The sequence below is a fragment of the Micrasema longulum genome, unplaced genomic scaffold (assembly GCF_059751315.1).
Source record: "Micrasema longulum isolate JH-2025_06_02 unplaced genomic scaffold, ASM5975131v1 h1tg001408l, whole genome shotgun sequence".
Lineage (NCBI taxonomy): Eukaryota > Metazoa > Arthropoda > Insecta > Trichoptera > Brachycentridae > Micrasema > Micrasema longulum.
The window spans coordinates 320,713-333,715 of record NW_028278594.1 but is presented as its reverse complement, the minus strand read 5'-3'; the positions used below and the strand labels follow the sequence as shown (position 1 = coordinate 333,715).

The following is a 13,003-nucleotide window of genomic DNA, read 5'->3' as shown; positions in this document are numbered from 1 at the left end:
TTAAGGGGCGGATACCTATCATTCTGTTTTCCTCTTAAAATTTGTATAAAGACAGCTGGTGGCTCCAGCGTAACGATATATTCCTGAATTTAGATTGAATTAGAGTGAAAATTTAATTACTTTGAAGCAGTTTGAATGCAATTAAAGTATTATGTGATTTATATTATCTGGTATAATGAAACGATTATGTAATAAAATGACGCATTGGGTATGGCATAAAAGGTGTTTTCGTGAGTTTTTAAGCAAGTTCCTGCATTTATTTCTAGTGGGATTTTCAAAATTTCAATTTGTGATTTAAAACATTGTACACCTGAAATATTTTACCTAAATATCCGTATAGAATAGGGAAATATCACATACTACGAACACCGATAAAAATATATTAAATGAATTCAGAATAATTTATTGTATTTTCAAAATCAATATGGATATTGTGAAGAAATGTTTTCATACATAAATTTTCAAAAAGAAATTTAAAAAATACGTCGCTAGAAAAACGTGACATGATTGGCATTGATAGTTGTGACGTCAAGATTCGTGAATTTAAATGGTCCGGAACAAGTTAACATGAATCGTGACGTATTAGGGGCGTAGCCAATGGAATTACCGTTTTTGTGGGAATTCAAAATTACAAATGGAAAAATATTTTTTATGTTACTAATAATTGGTAAAAAAATAATTTTCATTGGCCAGTATTTCATAGACCTTTATTACTTTAAAAATGTAAAATAAAGGTGATATTTCCCTATTAAGAGTTCAATAATCAGTAATATTGCAATATTGCAAATGATGCTAAGTGCTGTTTTTAATATCTGACCATTCAGGATAATAATCTTATCAAAAACATGTTTTTAGGCTCCACGAACATCTTAAAATTTATTTGTTAACTTTTCTCTTCCTATACAATTTCAGTTCCTACTTGTACACGACAGATAACGTGTGATGGTTGTTTTAATAAGTAGTTTATATAATCTTTAAATAAAAAAAGGATAGTCGTAAATCATTTAAAATAAATATGAAAAAAAAATCATTCATTTTGTTAAATTTAACTTTATTCAAAATTTTTTTAGACACAACAATAAACATTTTAGGTTTAACACTAAAAAAAAAAAACGAATACTGCAGGTTTATGTAAACACTGAGGAACAATGAGGAAGATCAGTGGTTTTTTAAAAATAGAAAAAAATATTTGTCAATAGACTAATCCATTTTTTTTTAAATTTGTGTACGGCGTATTATCAGCGCTATGATTTAATGTTTTGTGCTTCTGAAATTACTCCGCGAGTGACGTCAGAGGTTCTCTTCCGTTTATTCTCAGTCAGTTCTGCCGATTGAGCCGTGGACGGTAAGTAAACTGAATATTATTCACAGTTCTCTTATCATTGATTGATTCATATGACCTAGTGAAGTAGTTCGTTTTTATGAAGATATTTTTTTCGTACATTTTCATTCTTGTGAGTTTCTACTTTGCAGTACAATAAAATTTAATGCCTTAATTTTTACCACGTGCAAGAAAGCATTTTTTGTATCCATCCCGTAGGGCTGAAGTTCCTCATTGTGTGGTTTGAATTTTTTTTTTTCAGAGAGTGCGAAGAATTTTATTCAATTTCTTGAATTATTCATTTAAATAAAATACAAAATAATTTATAATGCCAAATTTTTAACTCTTAATCTATTTTTAAACTATTTTTCTACTAACTTTTATATAATATAATTAGCAAACATGTTTTTATATTTATTCATTTTTTATACAGGTAACATGAAAAAATATACATTTATTTAATAACATTCATAAAAACAGCTATATACTTATTTTTGCATTTTTTTTAACCACAATAAAAAAAACAGAACTACAGCAAATATAAGTTTTATTAAATTTATTAGAAGCACAATACACCAAGCTTTAGCACGAAAATAAAAATACATGTAATATATACTCGTATATTTTTTGCATTATAAACATAGTGCGTACTTATAAATGTGTCATAAGTTATAAATAAGAAAAAAAGGGTCTAAATTTATAAGAACATGAAATTAATTTTTGGGTGATGTCTTTTTTGGTGATGAAGAAAAGTATTTATTTTGTTTGTCTCATCATAATACTGAGCGGTAAAACAGCAAACTGAGTTTTGAATCAGAAGAATCTTGAGTGTGCGGTGGTTTGACTTTGCGAGAAATGAAGTAATTAGGGAACGGACGCAGCAAACTCCAGCGACAGCAACTGTCGATACGGTTGGCTGGCCATATAGTGCGGATGCCTCCTGAGAAGGCTCTCAAGGCTCGATAAGCAGGCTTGCCTTCTTTACAAGACATCGGGTGCTCGTCGTCCTGGACGTCTGCTGCTGACTGTTGGTCGGCAGTTCATGGCAGAACTGCGGGACGCAAACCTGACTTGGGAGGATGCGCCGGAGCTGACAACATACAGATAGCTCCAGCTAGGGAGCGGACATGAGATGATGATGATATTTCATCAAAATTTCGGATAAATTGATCGTAGTTATGCAGAAAGGAGCCAGCCATAAAAAACTGAAACTGAGATAATAGCACTTTTGTGAAAATAGTGAATAATCAAATTTACGTAACAGTTGGAATATTTTTTACTTTGACAGATGATAAATAATGCATACATTCGTTTTTTTATATCATGCAAAAAAATAATTAATTATATAAAATTAATAATTAAATATTTATTTTTTGTCGCATCTTTAATTTTCTTTATTTGTATTTTATTTCAAGTGTGTCTATAAATATTATAAAGATTTGTGTTTGCCATTTTTTCAATGAACTAAGTTCTTTAATAAATAAATAGATTAATTGAATTATGTAATTACATTATTTAATTATGTAATTATGATTTCATCATGTAAATAAAATAATTTGAGATGAATGAAATGAAGTGAAGATGATTCAGATACCAAAATTATATTAAAATCCCTAAATTCCACACAAGTCATGGTCAAAATAGCTTGGTCTTCAAAAGTGTCAAAAATTACGATAATTTCCCCAATGAACTAAAAATTATGAAAACTAATAGATCAATAAATAAATTCAAAGTAAATTTAAAGAAATTTTAAGACAAGTGTAAAAACTACATTCAATTTTAATTAGTATGAATGTATTACTTTTTCTGTTTTTTTTTTTCATTTACTCGTATATTAAAAATTATATAAATTCTAATAAATAAATAACTATAACAGTGTATGTCACTTTCCAAGCACAAGAGTTAGTCTCTTTTTTGGAGAGTTACAGTTATAACATTTATTAGATGTATAAAAGTAGATTTGTAAGGAATAAAGAAAACATGTACCATTTATAAAATATATTGATAAATAAATAAAAAATGGACCAGTTCAAATGATTTTAAAAATCTGGCTAACCACATAACCTAAGATGCCCATTTTGCAGAAAACAGCCAGCCCCAGAAAACTCTGATATAATTTGTTGTGTCATTATGTGTATTGAACATGTTATTTTATGTTTATAATAGGGTAGGGTTAAAGCACCAGTAAATGGCCACCCCCAAGTAAATGACCATTGGTTAATAAAACATAATATAATAAGAATTGCTACATGTGTCCAGTAAAAAAACTTTTAACACTAAAACTCTGACAAAAGCAGTAGGCGGACACATCTTTTGGTAAGAAACACATCTATCAGTTTTGAACTGTGAGTTGTCAAAAGGTAATAGTGCGTCTTTCCGTTATTGTTCTGAAATTGAGAGTGTTTTTATAAGGAAAGGTGTAGTAAGTGTTTTATTTGATACTATTTCTTATGCCATTCTTTGAATATATCCTTATTCTAATGTGTTAGGGTGTTTTATAATGTTATGATGTAACTAAATCTTAGTATTATTTTTACTGGGGTAGTAGTGGTCATTCACTGGTGATTCTACTATTTTTTAGAGTAATATTAATTATAATTGTAATACTCGTATTTCAATAAAAAAGTAAAAGTACTTAGAAAAACTAATGTGTTTTTTATTGTTTTCTTTTATTTTGTACGCTTAAAAAATGAAATTTATACCTTTAATGTGGATTTCACTACAAGCTGAACGAACCTTAAACGGTCATTCATTGATGCTTTTACCCTACTTATATAACGTAAAGAATCATGTTATTAATTTGTTATAATAATCATTTGATTATGTGGTAAAGGTTTTTAAGTCTGGATGACTGCACAATCTAAAATATGCATTTCGCATAAAACAGCCAGACCTCATATTGAATGGTACCTCATTCAAACTTTGAATGTATGAGGTGGCATTTAATATTAAAACATATTATTTTATTACTGACATTATTAAATTAATGAATTTAAAAATTAAAATACTTAGGTATTATACACTTTAATTTATTTAAGTTTAATAGATTTCTGGAGGCATTCATCTTCCCATCAGCATCTATACTGTAAGATTTTTCTAGTGCTGTAGGAGTTTTCTGCAAATAAAGAAATGTCATTTTGTGACTAATACTTTTTTTAGAAGGTGATTATTGCAGTTTTTTGTACGAAAACGGTCTGGCTGTTTTTAGCAGAACATAGAATAAATTTACACCCGATAACACCAATAACTATTTTTTCCAAAATTGTTGACTGGCTGATTTCTGCATCACTACGTTCAATTGTGCTTCGTTTGTTTTGCTGTTTGGTTCGTATTTTGTTTTTACTGTATTTTAAATTATGCAGGATGTATAAACTTATTTTGCTATATGTAAAATCCTTCTTCTATTATTGACTTATTCCTTAATCGGCTTTGACAGTAAGTACTTCTTGCATACTTTTCAGGAGTTCACTATCCACTGAATTATCGTCCTCAGTTTTGCCATCTAACCAGAATGTTTCCATTTCTCCTTTCCCCTAATGATAAAAAGCAAAAATGCATTATTTATTTATTTAAAATAAAATAAAAGAGTTTTATGGTATAATATGTTAATATGTAGGTACTTATACACTAAGAATAAGAATAAATTATCAACTACATTAATCTTTATAAATATATTATATTTATTTTAATTTATTTATCATTATATTATATCCCTAATAAAATTAAACATTTATGCAACGCTGCTTTGACTTTCTAGTTAGGGTTATTTACCCTGTTCTAAACCAGTCAAAAAAATATTTATATTAAAACAGTAATCAATACATAGAAAAATAAATAAAAGTATTAGACGTAGTGAAAAACATAGTAAAATACATAGTTTAAAAAAAACATCGTTAAAAATGTATCAAAAACATAGAAAAAATGTAGTGAAAAATAAAGTAATAAACGTATTTAAAAACCCAGCTAAATACACAGTAAAAAGAAAATACATAGTTAGAAACAAAGTAAAAGAAATTTAAAAAAAAACATATTAAAAACTCAGTTAACAAGTAGTAAAAAACAAAATACATAGCAAGAAACATAGCAAAAAACATAGTAAAAGACATAGCCAAAAAATTGTTTATGTATAACAAATAATTACTTTTAAAAAACAAAGAAAAAAGAAAAACCACACAAAATTTTTTAATTTTTTATTTATATATACAATACTTCATACATTGACATATAATACATAGACATGTCCCATAGAGTAAAATAAGTTTATAAATTGTGACACGAAAATGTACCGATAGTTCCTAAGAACTGTTTATTATTCAAGCCTGCATTCAACGAGCATGCATATGCTACCAAAAATTGAAGGATATTCATTTTTGCCTGCATAAAACTAGTTATAGTACATAAAATTTAGATTGATAAAAATGACAGCTGTCAAACTCATGTCAATAGTGAGGAGAAATTACTGACCACTGATCATGTACCGATCAAATCGATTTTATCAGTGTTTTCATGCAAACATGAAACTCTGTTTCCGAAAATTGATATAAAAACGCAAAAACAAGCCAATGATAGTGTGTTAAATACAATTATTCAGCAAAAAATAAGACATTTATACTTTTTTCGTGAATCACACGAATTATTTTTTTATTCGATCAAATTACATCGATAAATTTGTCCCATCTCTAACGTTTTTGCAAAACGATGTAAACTTGTAAGAACGTCGTTAATAATTAGGTTTATTTTTGTTTTTAAGCCGATTTTATATATTTATGTTGATTTATATGTCAAGCATTGTATAAAAAAGTTAACATACCAAACACGAATGATTTTTCGTGTGTCAATATAAACCACTCCTTAGACGTCACAACAAAGTAATGTTGTCAGTTTTTGTGACAACTGTCATACTAATCATGCTATATTTTAAGGACCATATGTTGCTGTTAACGTCTATCTCGGCCGGCTAAGATTGCCTCTCCCGAATTAACGTTTATCCGTTTATCGTGGCTGCCCAGAAAATAACTCTTTATTCAAATTATTTTTTTTTTAGCAAACTTATAATAGAAATAGTCAGGCTGAAAATAAAAAATAAACCAATGTGTTTTATTTACCGTCTAGAAAATTCAAAAAATTGTTAATTAATAAAAATACCTTTACTGATACGAGTCCTCTCGAAGTGACCGAATATTGAGGAGGTAACAAATCAGCTGTAGCACGCGAAATATGCACTCGTCCTATCTGAAAGATATATAATTTCAAAATGTTAAGTAGGTTTTTAAATAAAAAAAAATGTACGTTTATAAATCTATGAGCCCAACGCATAATTTGAATCGGGTTGTGGTCTCGTGGCTAATGTTGGGGACTCACGGACCAGAGGTCCGAAGTTCGAATCCCACTCTACCCCAATTTGATATTTTCTAATAGCGAATTATTTAAAACTCGTTAAAAATAGCCACCAACGGAGAAATATTTTGGTAAATTGTAAGGACGACAAAATTTTCTTTTAAAAAAATACACTAATTATAATATCGATATTATTTCTACAGATAATTTGACATTGTAAAAAATACTGGAAATAATAATAAAATATTTACCATTCCACTTGATTGCATGCGGCTAGCTGTGTTGATAGTATCTCCGAAGAAACAGTACCGTGGAACTTTTAACCCAACGACCCCTGCTACTGCCGGACCACTATGAACTCCTGAAAATCAATTAAACATATTTTGAAAAAGTGGATACAAAAATTTCAACAGAAGCGAAATAGAGCCGCAAAAAATTTAAGAAATATAATTAGTTGGCAAACAGTTTATCACAATCTAAATAATAGTATTTAAAAATTTACAAGCGAAATAAATTAATATTATTAATATTTAAAGCATTAACTTAGTGGGCAAACATTTTCCTTAATGTTATTGAATATTTGGATATAACATATTGAATACAATACAATATTTAATAACATTTAGTGAAATAAATTAATCCAGAGCCCATAGGTAGATTCAATATTTTTTTAATAAAAATGTACAGTGTTATAGAAGTTATCACTCACGAAACGTTGCTATAGAAATATTTTTAATTTGTTATTCTTTTTTTGTAATTTTTTAAAATATTTATTAATGTGCACGGCACGCAGCACCTTTTACTTTATAACAATACATATTCAATATAGTATAAACACTTCAATATAATGTTAAAAGAAAAAAAAAGTATTTTGTCACGTAAATACTACAGTTAAAACAGCAGTTTCGTATAAAGAACATGCTTAGTACATTATAAAAAAATGAAAATTTTAAAAACAAAATTTTTTGGCAATCAATTTAAAAAAAAATAAAATGAGAAGGATTTTTTTAAAAAGAGGTACAAAATAAAAATATTAAATGCAAAAAGCAACAAAATTCTTTTAAATCTTAAAAAATGACGATCTAATAAGTTTTAATTGCAAGCGCAAAGTTTACTAAAAAGACAAAGGAGGATCTCAAAGTGGTGAAACAAACTACAATTAGTCAGTCAGGTGAGGCCCGAAGGGCCGATCAACCGAAGCCTAGAGAGCCTGAAGACTGAGGAGCAAAAAGCCGAATTGCCTTGCATATAACCAGTCGGCGATAGCCAACTGTTACTTGCGTGCTATTGTGTACACTCTGTAGGTAACGCGAGCTCTACCCCAGCGAGAACGTTTAGAAGCGCACTGCAGTTATTTAAAATTAATGCTTAAATAATATTTTAAGTAAAATAAATTAAACAACTTTGTTAGTTTTAATGAATAACCACAAAGTCATAATTTAAATATAAACTTAATATTTGAAGTGTTTTTTTTTTTACCTATTTTGATGTGCACTTGAATTGATTGGGGCCTTCGAAGGGCACTAGCGGCCTTCAGCATAGCCAGAGCAGCATCAGCCACGTGCTGCGCGTGTTTACTGGACACGTCGGGAGCACCGCTCACCGCCATGTACACCTGACCCACCGTCTCCACCTAGAAGAAAAAGAAGTAGCTTTTTAATTCACACGAAAAAAACACCAAAAACTTACTTATTCAATTTATAAGAATTTGAAAATATAGCATTTCCGGGCTTATTTTTCCATTTTTTAAATTAATTTTTAATGTATTTTTTAATTTAGTTTTGGTTAGCCTGTAAGAAGTTGCTTGTGGCAATAAGTTCGCCATTTAACTATGTATACGTTTGTTATTATTTTTGTATGTATGACATTGTATATAATGGTTAGTAAATAATAAAAATTATTATTATATAGTTAATATACATATGCATACGGGCGGGCATATTGCTGGAAATTTCTTGCTACCTACCCAAACCGTTGAATTTGAGAAAATTAGTAGTATATTAACATATTTATGTTAGATCAAAATATTTTTATGAACAGGTTTATATCTACCGTAGTTAGCCAGGAAATTTTATACAGATAAAGTATTTTTTTGAAAACTGTGAAAGCTATTCGTGTTCAAAAGATATCCAATCAGTTTGCTTCGTAACGAGAGAAGAGTTGAGAGATTTGCAGTGATAAAAATCATATCATATTTCGAAATAACGAGCGCTTCGCGACTTTAACCTACTTGATCAAATCACAAATACATAAATATAGGTTGTTAGGAGAATCTTGATTGAATTAGACTTGCAGACGTTTTTATTTCATTAAAATTCAAATAAAACAACTTGGTTTTTAACCACTTATTTTATTTATTTATCATTTATCATTTATTTATTCATATATATGTACATTACAAAATAAAATATCTTTATTCATACATAAAGAAATAATTAGGTAAAATTAGGTATATATAAAAAAACACATTAGTATACATAATATCCAAAGAATAATATGTTTAAAAAGTAAGAGAATCTTGTAACGAAAAACTCCCTCAGAGACGTGAAAAATGTCAGTGTCCAAAGTGATATTGTTCAACATAGAGATAGCCCTTCCAACAGGCATAACCATTGGCAGGTTGGTCCTGTATATTGGATTACGGACCGGTACCGAAGATACACAAGCTTCTTTATTAATGTAAAATATTTAAGTAATATATTTTTATTTTATTTATTAATTTTTATTTACTATATATATGGCCTGAGCCAATTACAACAGTTATACGAAGAAACATATGTACAAGAAACTGAACAAAAAAATCAAATATGTGGCAAAGACAAACAATTCAAAGTATTCAATATATTTATAAACCCGATCCACATATAAGACTTTGAGCTAAACCATGCTGATCCATATTCGTCCCATACCGTTTTAATGGTGAAGAGATCTACGAAAAGCCGGAAGATCTATCCTTAAGAATTTCAAGTTTTGAGTCGAATTGCTAAGCCCCATACGGCCGATAAAATGAAGCCTAGGGGACTTATTAAATTAAGCCCGAAGGAGTTTATTTCTTATCTTGTAACGAGCTGTTACGATAATTTAAAGAAATTACCTACGAGTCACCATAATTTATAGAAATATTCAGAACTGAACAACATTTAAAAAGTCGAACAAGGAGAAAGTACGGAAAAGTAAAATGAAAAAAACAATATGTTCAATCAACGAATTGCATATTTTAATCTTACCTTGTACACGCTGTAGTGGTCCAAAAGTTGGTCGAAACAAGAAAACACGGCATTGATGACAGAAACGGTGTCCATGACTTGTTGTCTAGTCCTGTTACTAGTTGTCCGAACTTCTTCTAATGCGCAGAACATCACCGACACTTCGTCAAACGACTGAAAAATATATTTTATTATTAATTTCAAATACCCAGAACACATTCAAAATTCAATTGTGAATAAAATTTAAAAAATACAAATCTCTAAGTTCGTCACCTCGCAAGTGCTTAATGGAGACTGCCCTTTCCTAAGACGATCAGCAACACTCCTTGGTATCATGGAGTAAAGTAAGTCATCGCCCCTCCGTTTCCACCGATCCAAAAGTTGCAATGATCTTTCCAGTTCATCAGAACGCTGCTCAGCTCTTTCGCACATCATTTCTAACCTTTAAAATTGAAATTGAATCATCACCCTCTTCTCGATTTGTCGAATAATTATTTTTAATTTTACTTTTTTATTATGTTGGGTGTCTCAAAACGTACTTGAATTTCGAATGCCGAATAATTTTCGCTGTGTCAAACATGGAACACGGATATTTTGCAGTTGTCATAAACAAAGTTTGGGGTTAAGCCGTTCATCGATTTTCAGTCAGAAATCATTTCAGAAATGGCAACAACTTTACAGAGACAGACGGTTCGAAAATGTCGCAAATTTTTCGATCATAATATGTACCGTCTGGAACCCGCTGTGAAGAATTTAACTAATAAATTAAATTTGAAACTGTTGGTTCGTTCAGGACGTTAAAGTAGGTAGCGGTCCTCGTACAGGTCGATTACTTGAAAACATTGCGGCAGTTAGAGAAAGTGTACACAAACTCCTATCATCGTTGTCAACATTTAAACGTCTCCAGAAGCTCTTTGCAACAATTTTTTACTAAAAACCTGCACACGCACGCTTACAAGATTCAATCAACACATGTCTAAAGCCAACGTACCATGCGCAGCGCCGTACATTCGTCAATTGAATAATGGAGCGTCAACAAGTTAATGGTGATTTTTCAAATAAAATCATATTTAGCGATAAGTGGCACTTTCAACTTGATAGGTAGGTCAATAAACAGAACTGTCGAATGATCCATACGCAGCCTATGCACCCACTGCCTATGACCGTGTGGTGTGGATTTTGGATTGGCGGAATTATTGGCCCATATTTTTTTGAGAATGCGAGCGGAAAAGCAGTTTCCGTCGGTGGTCTTCGTTATCACGACATGTTAACCAACTTTTTTTCGCCTGCGTTGTATGAAATTGATGTTGATGGCATTCGGTTTCAACAAGCTTATGCAACCCGCCACACTGCAACAGAAACAATGCAGTTATTGCAGACGTAATTTTCAGGACGAGTCATCTTGCGGCGGGAAGAAGTTAACTGGCCACTAAGATCGTGTGATCTGACACCTCTGGACTTTTTTCTTTGGCGGTTTCTGAAGAAACAATGTATTCAAATAATTAACTTACAATTCCAGACCGCAAAAGGAAAATTCGATGAAATGTTGATGAAATAAAGCTACAACTATGTCAAAATGTGATCGAAAATTTTGTGAAAAGCGTGAACGTTTGCCAACAAAGCCAAGGTGGACATTTGTCGGATGTTGTGTTCCACGCGTAACTTCCGTGTCCACGTGTTACATTGAATAGAAACACCATCAAAATTCAATTGTATTATGTGTTTAAATAATAATAAAAAAAATAATCTAGGTTTTGAGACACTCTATAGAAATAAGAGATTGCTTTCGCGATAGCTCCAATACTATCTTTCTGGTTTTAATCCTCTAAGATGGATTGGTTTGCAGCAAAACTGATGTACTACGTGTTTAATCCATATACACGTATTTTGGAGATGGTCTTAAGCAGGTACCTTCCTTCTTCAAATCTACTAAGAACCGTGTTTTTCGTGATGCAGTCTCTTCAAATCTTGCATAGGACCACATCTCGAAAGCTTCTAGTCTCGTTTTGTCTCTTTCGGATAAGCGCCATGTCTCGCAGCCGTACATTAAGACACTTCATACATAAATCTTGACAACGACCTTGCATAGTTTTAGATTTTCATCATTCGACAAGAGTAACGGGCTAAAATTATTTTTACCTATAAAATGCCATAGTATGACCATTATCATTTTCTTAATTTATCGATTTCTATTTTTAAATATTCTAAAAGGAATTTTGTTTTTTATTTTTAAATGTGAGACGAGTGACATTTTAGTCTGCAAACTCTCAATAATGCGTTAAGTGCATTGACTTCTGAATTTTCCTCTTAAAAATGTTCACGAGTTATTTTTTTTATTACCTCGAACAATGCTGCCATCCCGCCAATACGAGTTCTCTCGAAAGTCCATGCGAGTTAAGGTCGTTTAAGAAAAGTCCAGTCGTTGGTAACTCATCCAAATTGTTAATCCTGAAAATATTTTAATATCGTAAATATTTTTTTATGATTCATTAAATCTTAAAAACTAATAAAAACTTTTCATGATATAACATTTTATATTAAAATTTATCGAGAACGTATTTTTTAATTGACTTGAAATCATAGAATTAAGAATAGTCCAGAAACCGCATACGCACATCAAACAGAAGGCGACTCAACTACTCATAAATGATTAGGTTTACGTTTTGACCCATTAGTTTCTTTGTAGACATCGCTCAGTACGCAACTCCTGATTTGAATTAAAATATGCCGTGATGTGTCCTTTAAAAGTGTAGAAATACTGCTAGGATCTTAAAGAAACAGGATGTAGTCACATTTCATGTGTAATTAGCAAAAAATGCGTAAGTAACAAATGCATTACTTAAAAATAGAATTATTTTTCCATCTGTCAGATTGTCGAAGAAACAAAACGAAAATTTCGTTAATGTTGCCAGGGTAGTAAATTTTTTACCCTACTTTGCTCATATAATGAGAGAACTAATGAAAATTTGATCTCGGATTAAACAACTCTATCGTGGACATTTGACCGACATTATCTTTAAAACATCAAAAAATATTTAACATGATATAAAAATATCCGTTATATGTAAAATAAAATTTGTTTTATATTTCAAGTTTAAAATTCATTAATTCAATTTACTCTTATTAAACGACCCTTAAC

At 30.4% G+C, this 13,003-nt stretch overlaps 1 protein-coding gene across 1 annotated transcript in view; it reads right to left on the bottom strand.

The window, feature by feature from the left end:
• Positions 1 to 2,939: 2,939 nt before the first annotated feature.
• The window catches only part of LOC148275514 (soluble guanylate cyclase 89Db-like), a 36,129-nt gene continuing 26,065 nt past the window's right edge, over positions 2,940 to 13,003 (bottom strand). The window contains exons 10-16 of the mRNA XM_088235591.1: positions 12,205 to 12,312; positions 10,138 to 10,306; positions 9,886 to 10,038; positions 8,138 to 8,291; positions 6,910 to 7,019; positions 6,467 to 6,553; positions 2,940 to 4,854 (exon numbers count right to left, since the gene is read on the bottom strand). Coding sequence (XP_088091717.1) covers positions 4,741 to 4,854; positions 6,467 to 6,553; positions 6,910 to 7,019; positions 8,138 to 8,291; positions 9,886 to 10,038; positions 10,138 to 10,306; positions 12,205 to 12,312 — 895 coding nt within the window. The 3' untranslated portion in view covers positions 2,940 to 4,740. The remainder of the gene's footprint in view (positions 4,855 to 6,466; positions 6,554 to 6,909; positions 7,020 to 8,137; positions 8,292 to 9,885; positions 10,039 to 10,137; positions 10,307 to 12,204; positions 12,313 to 13,003) is intronic.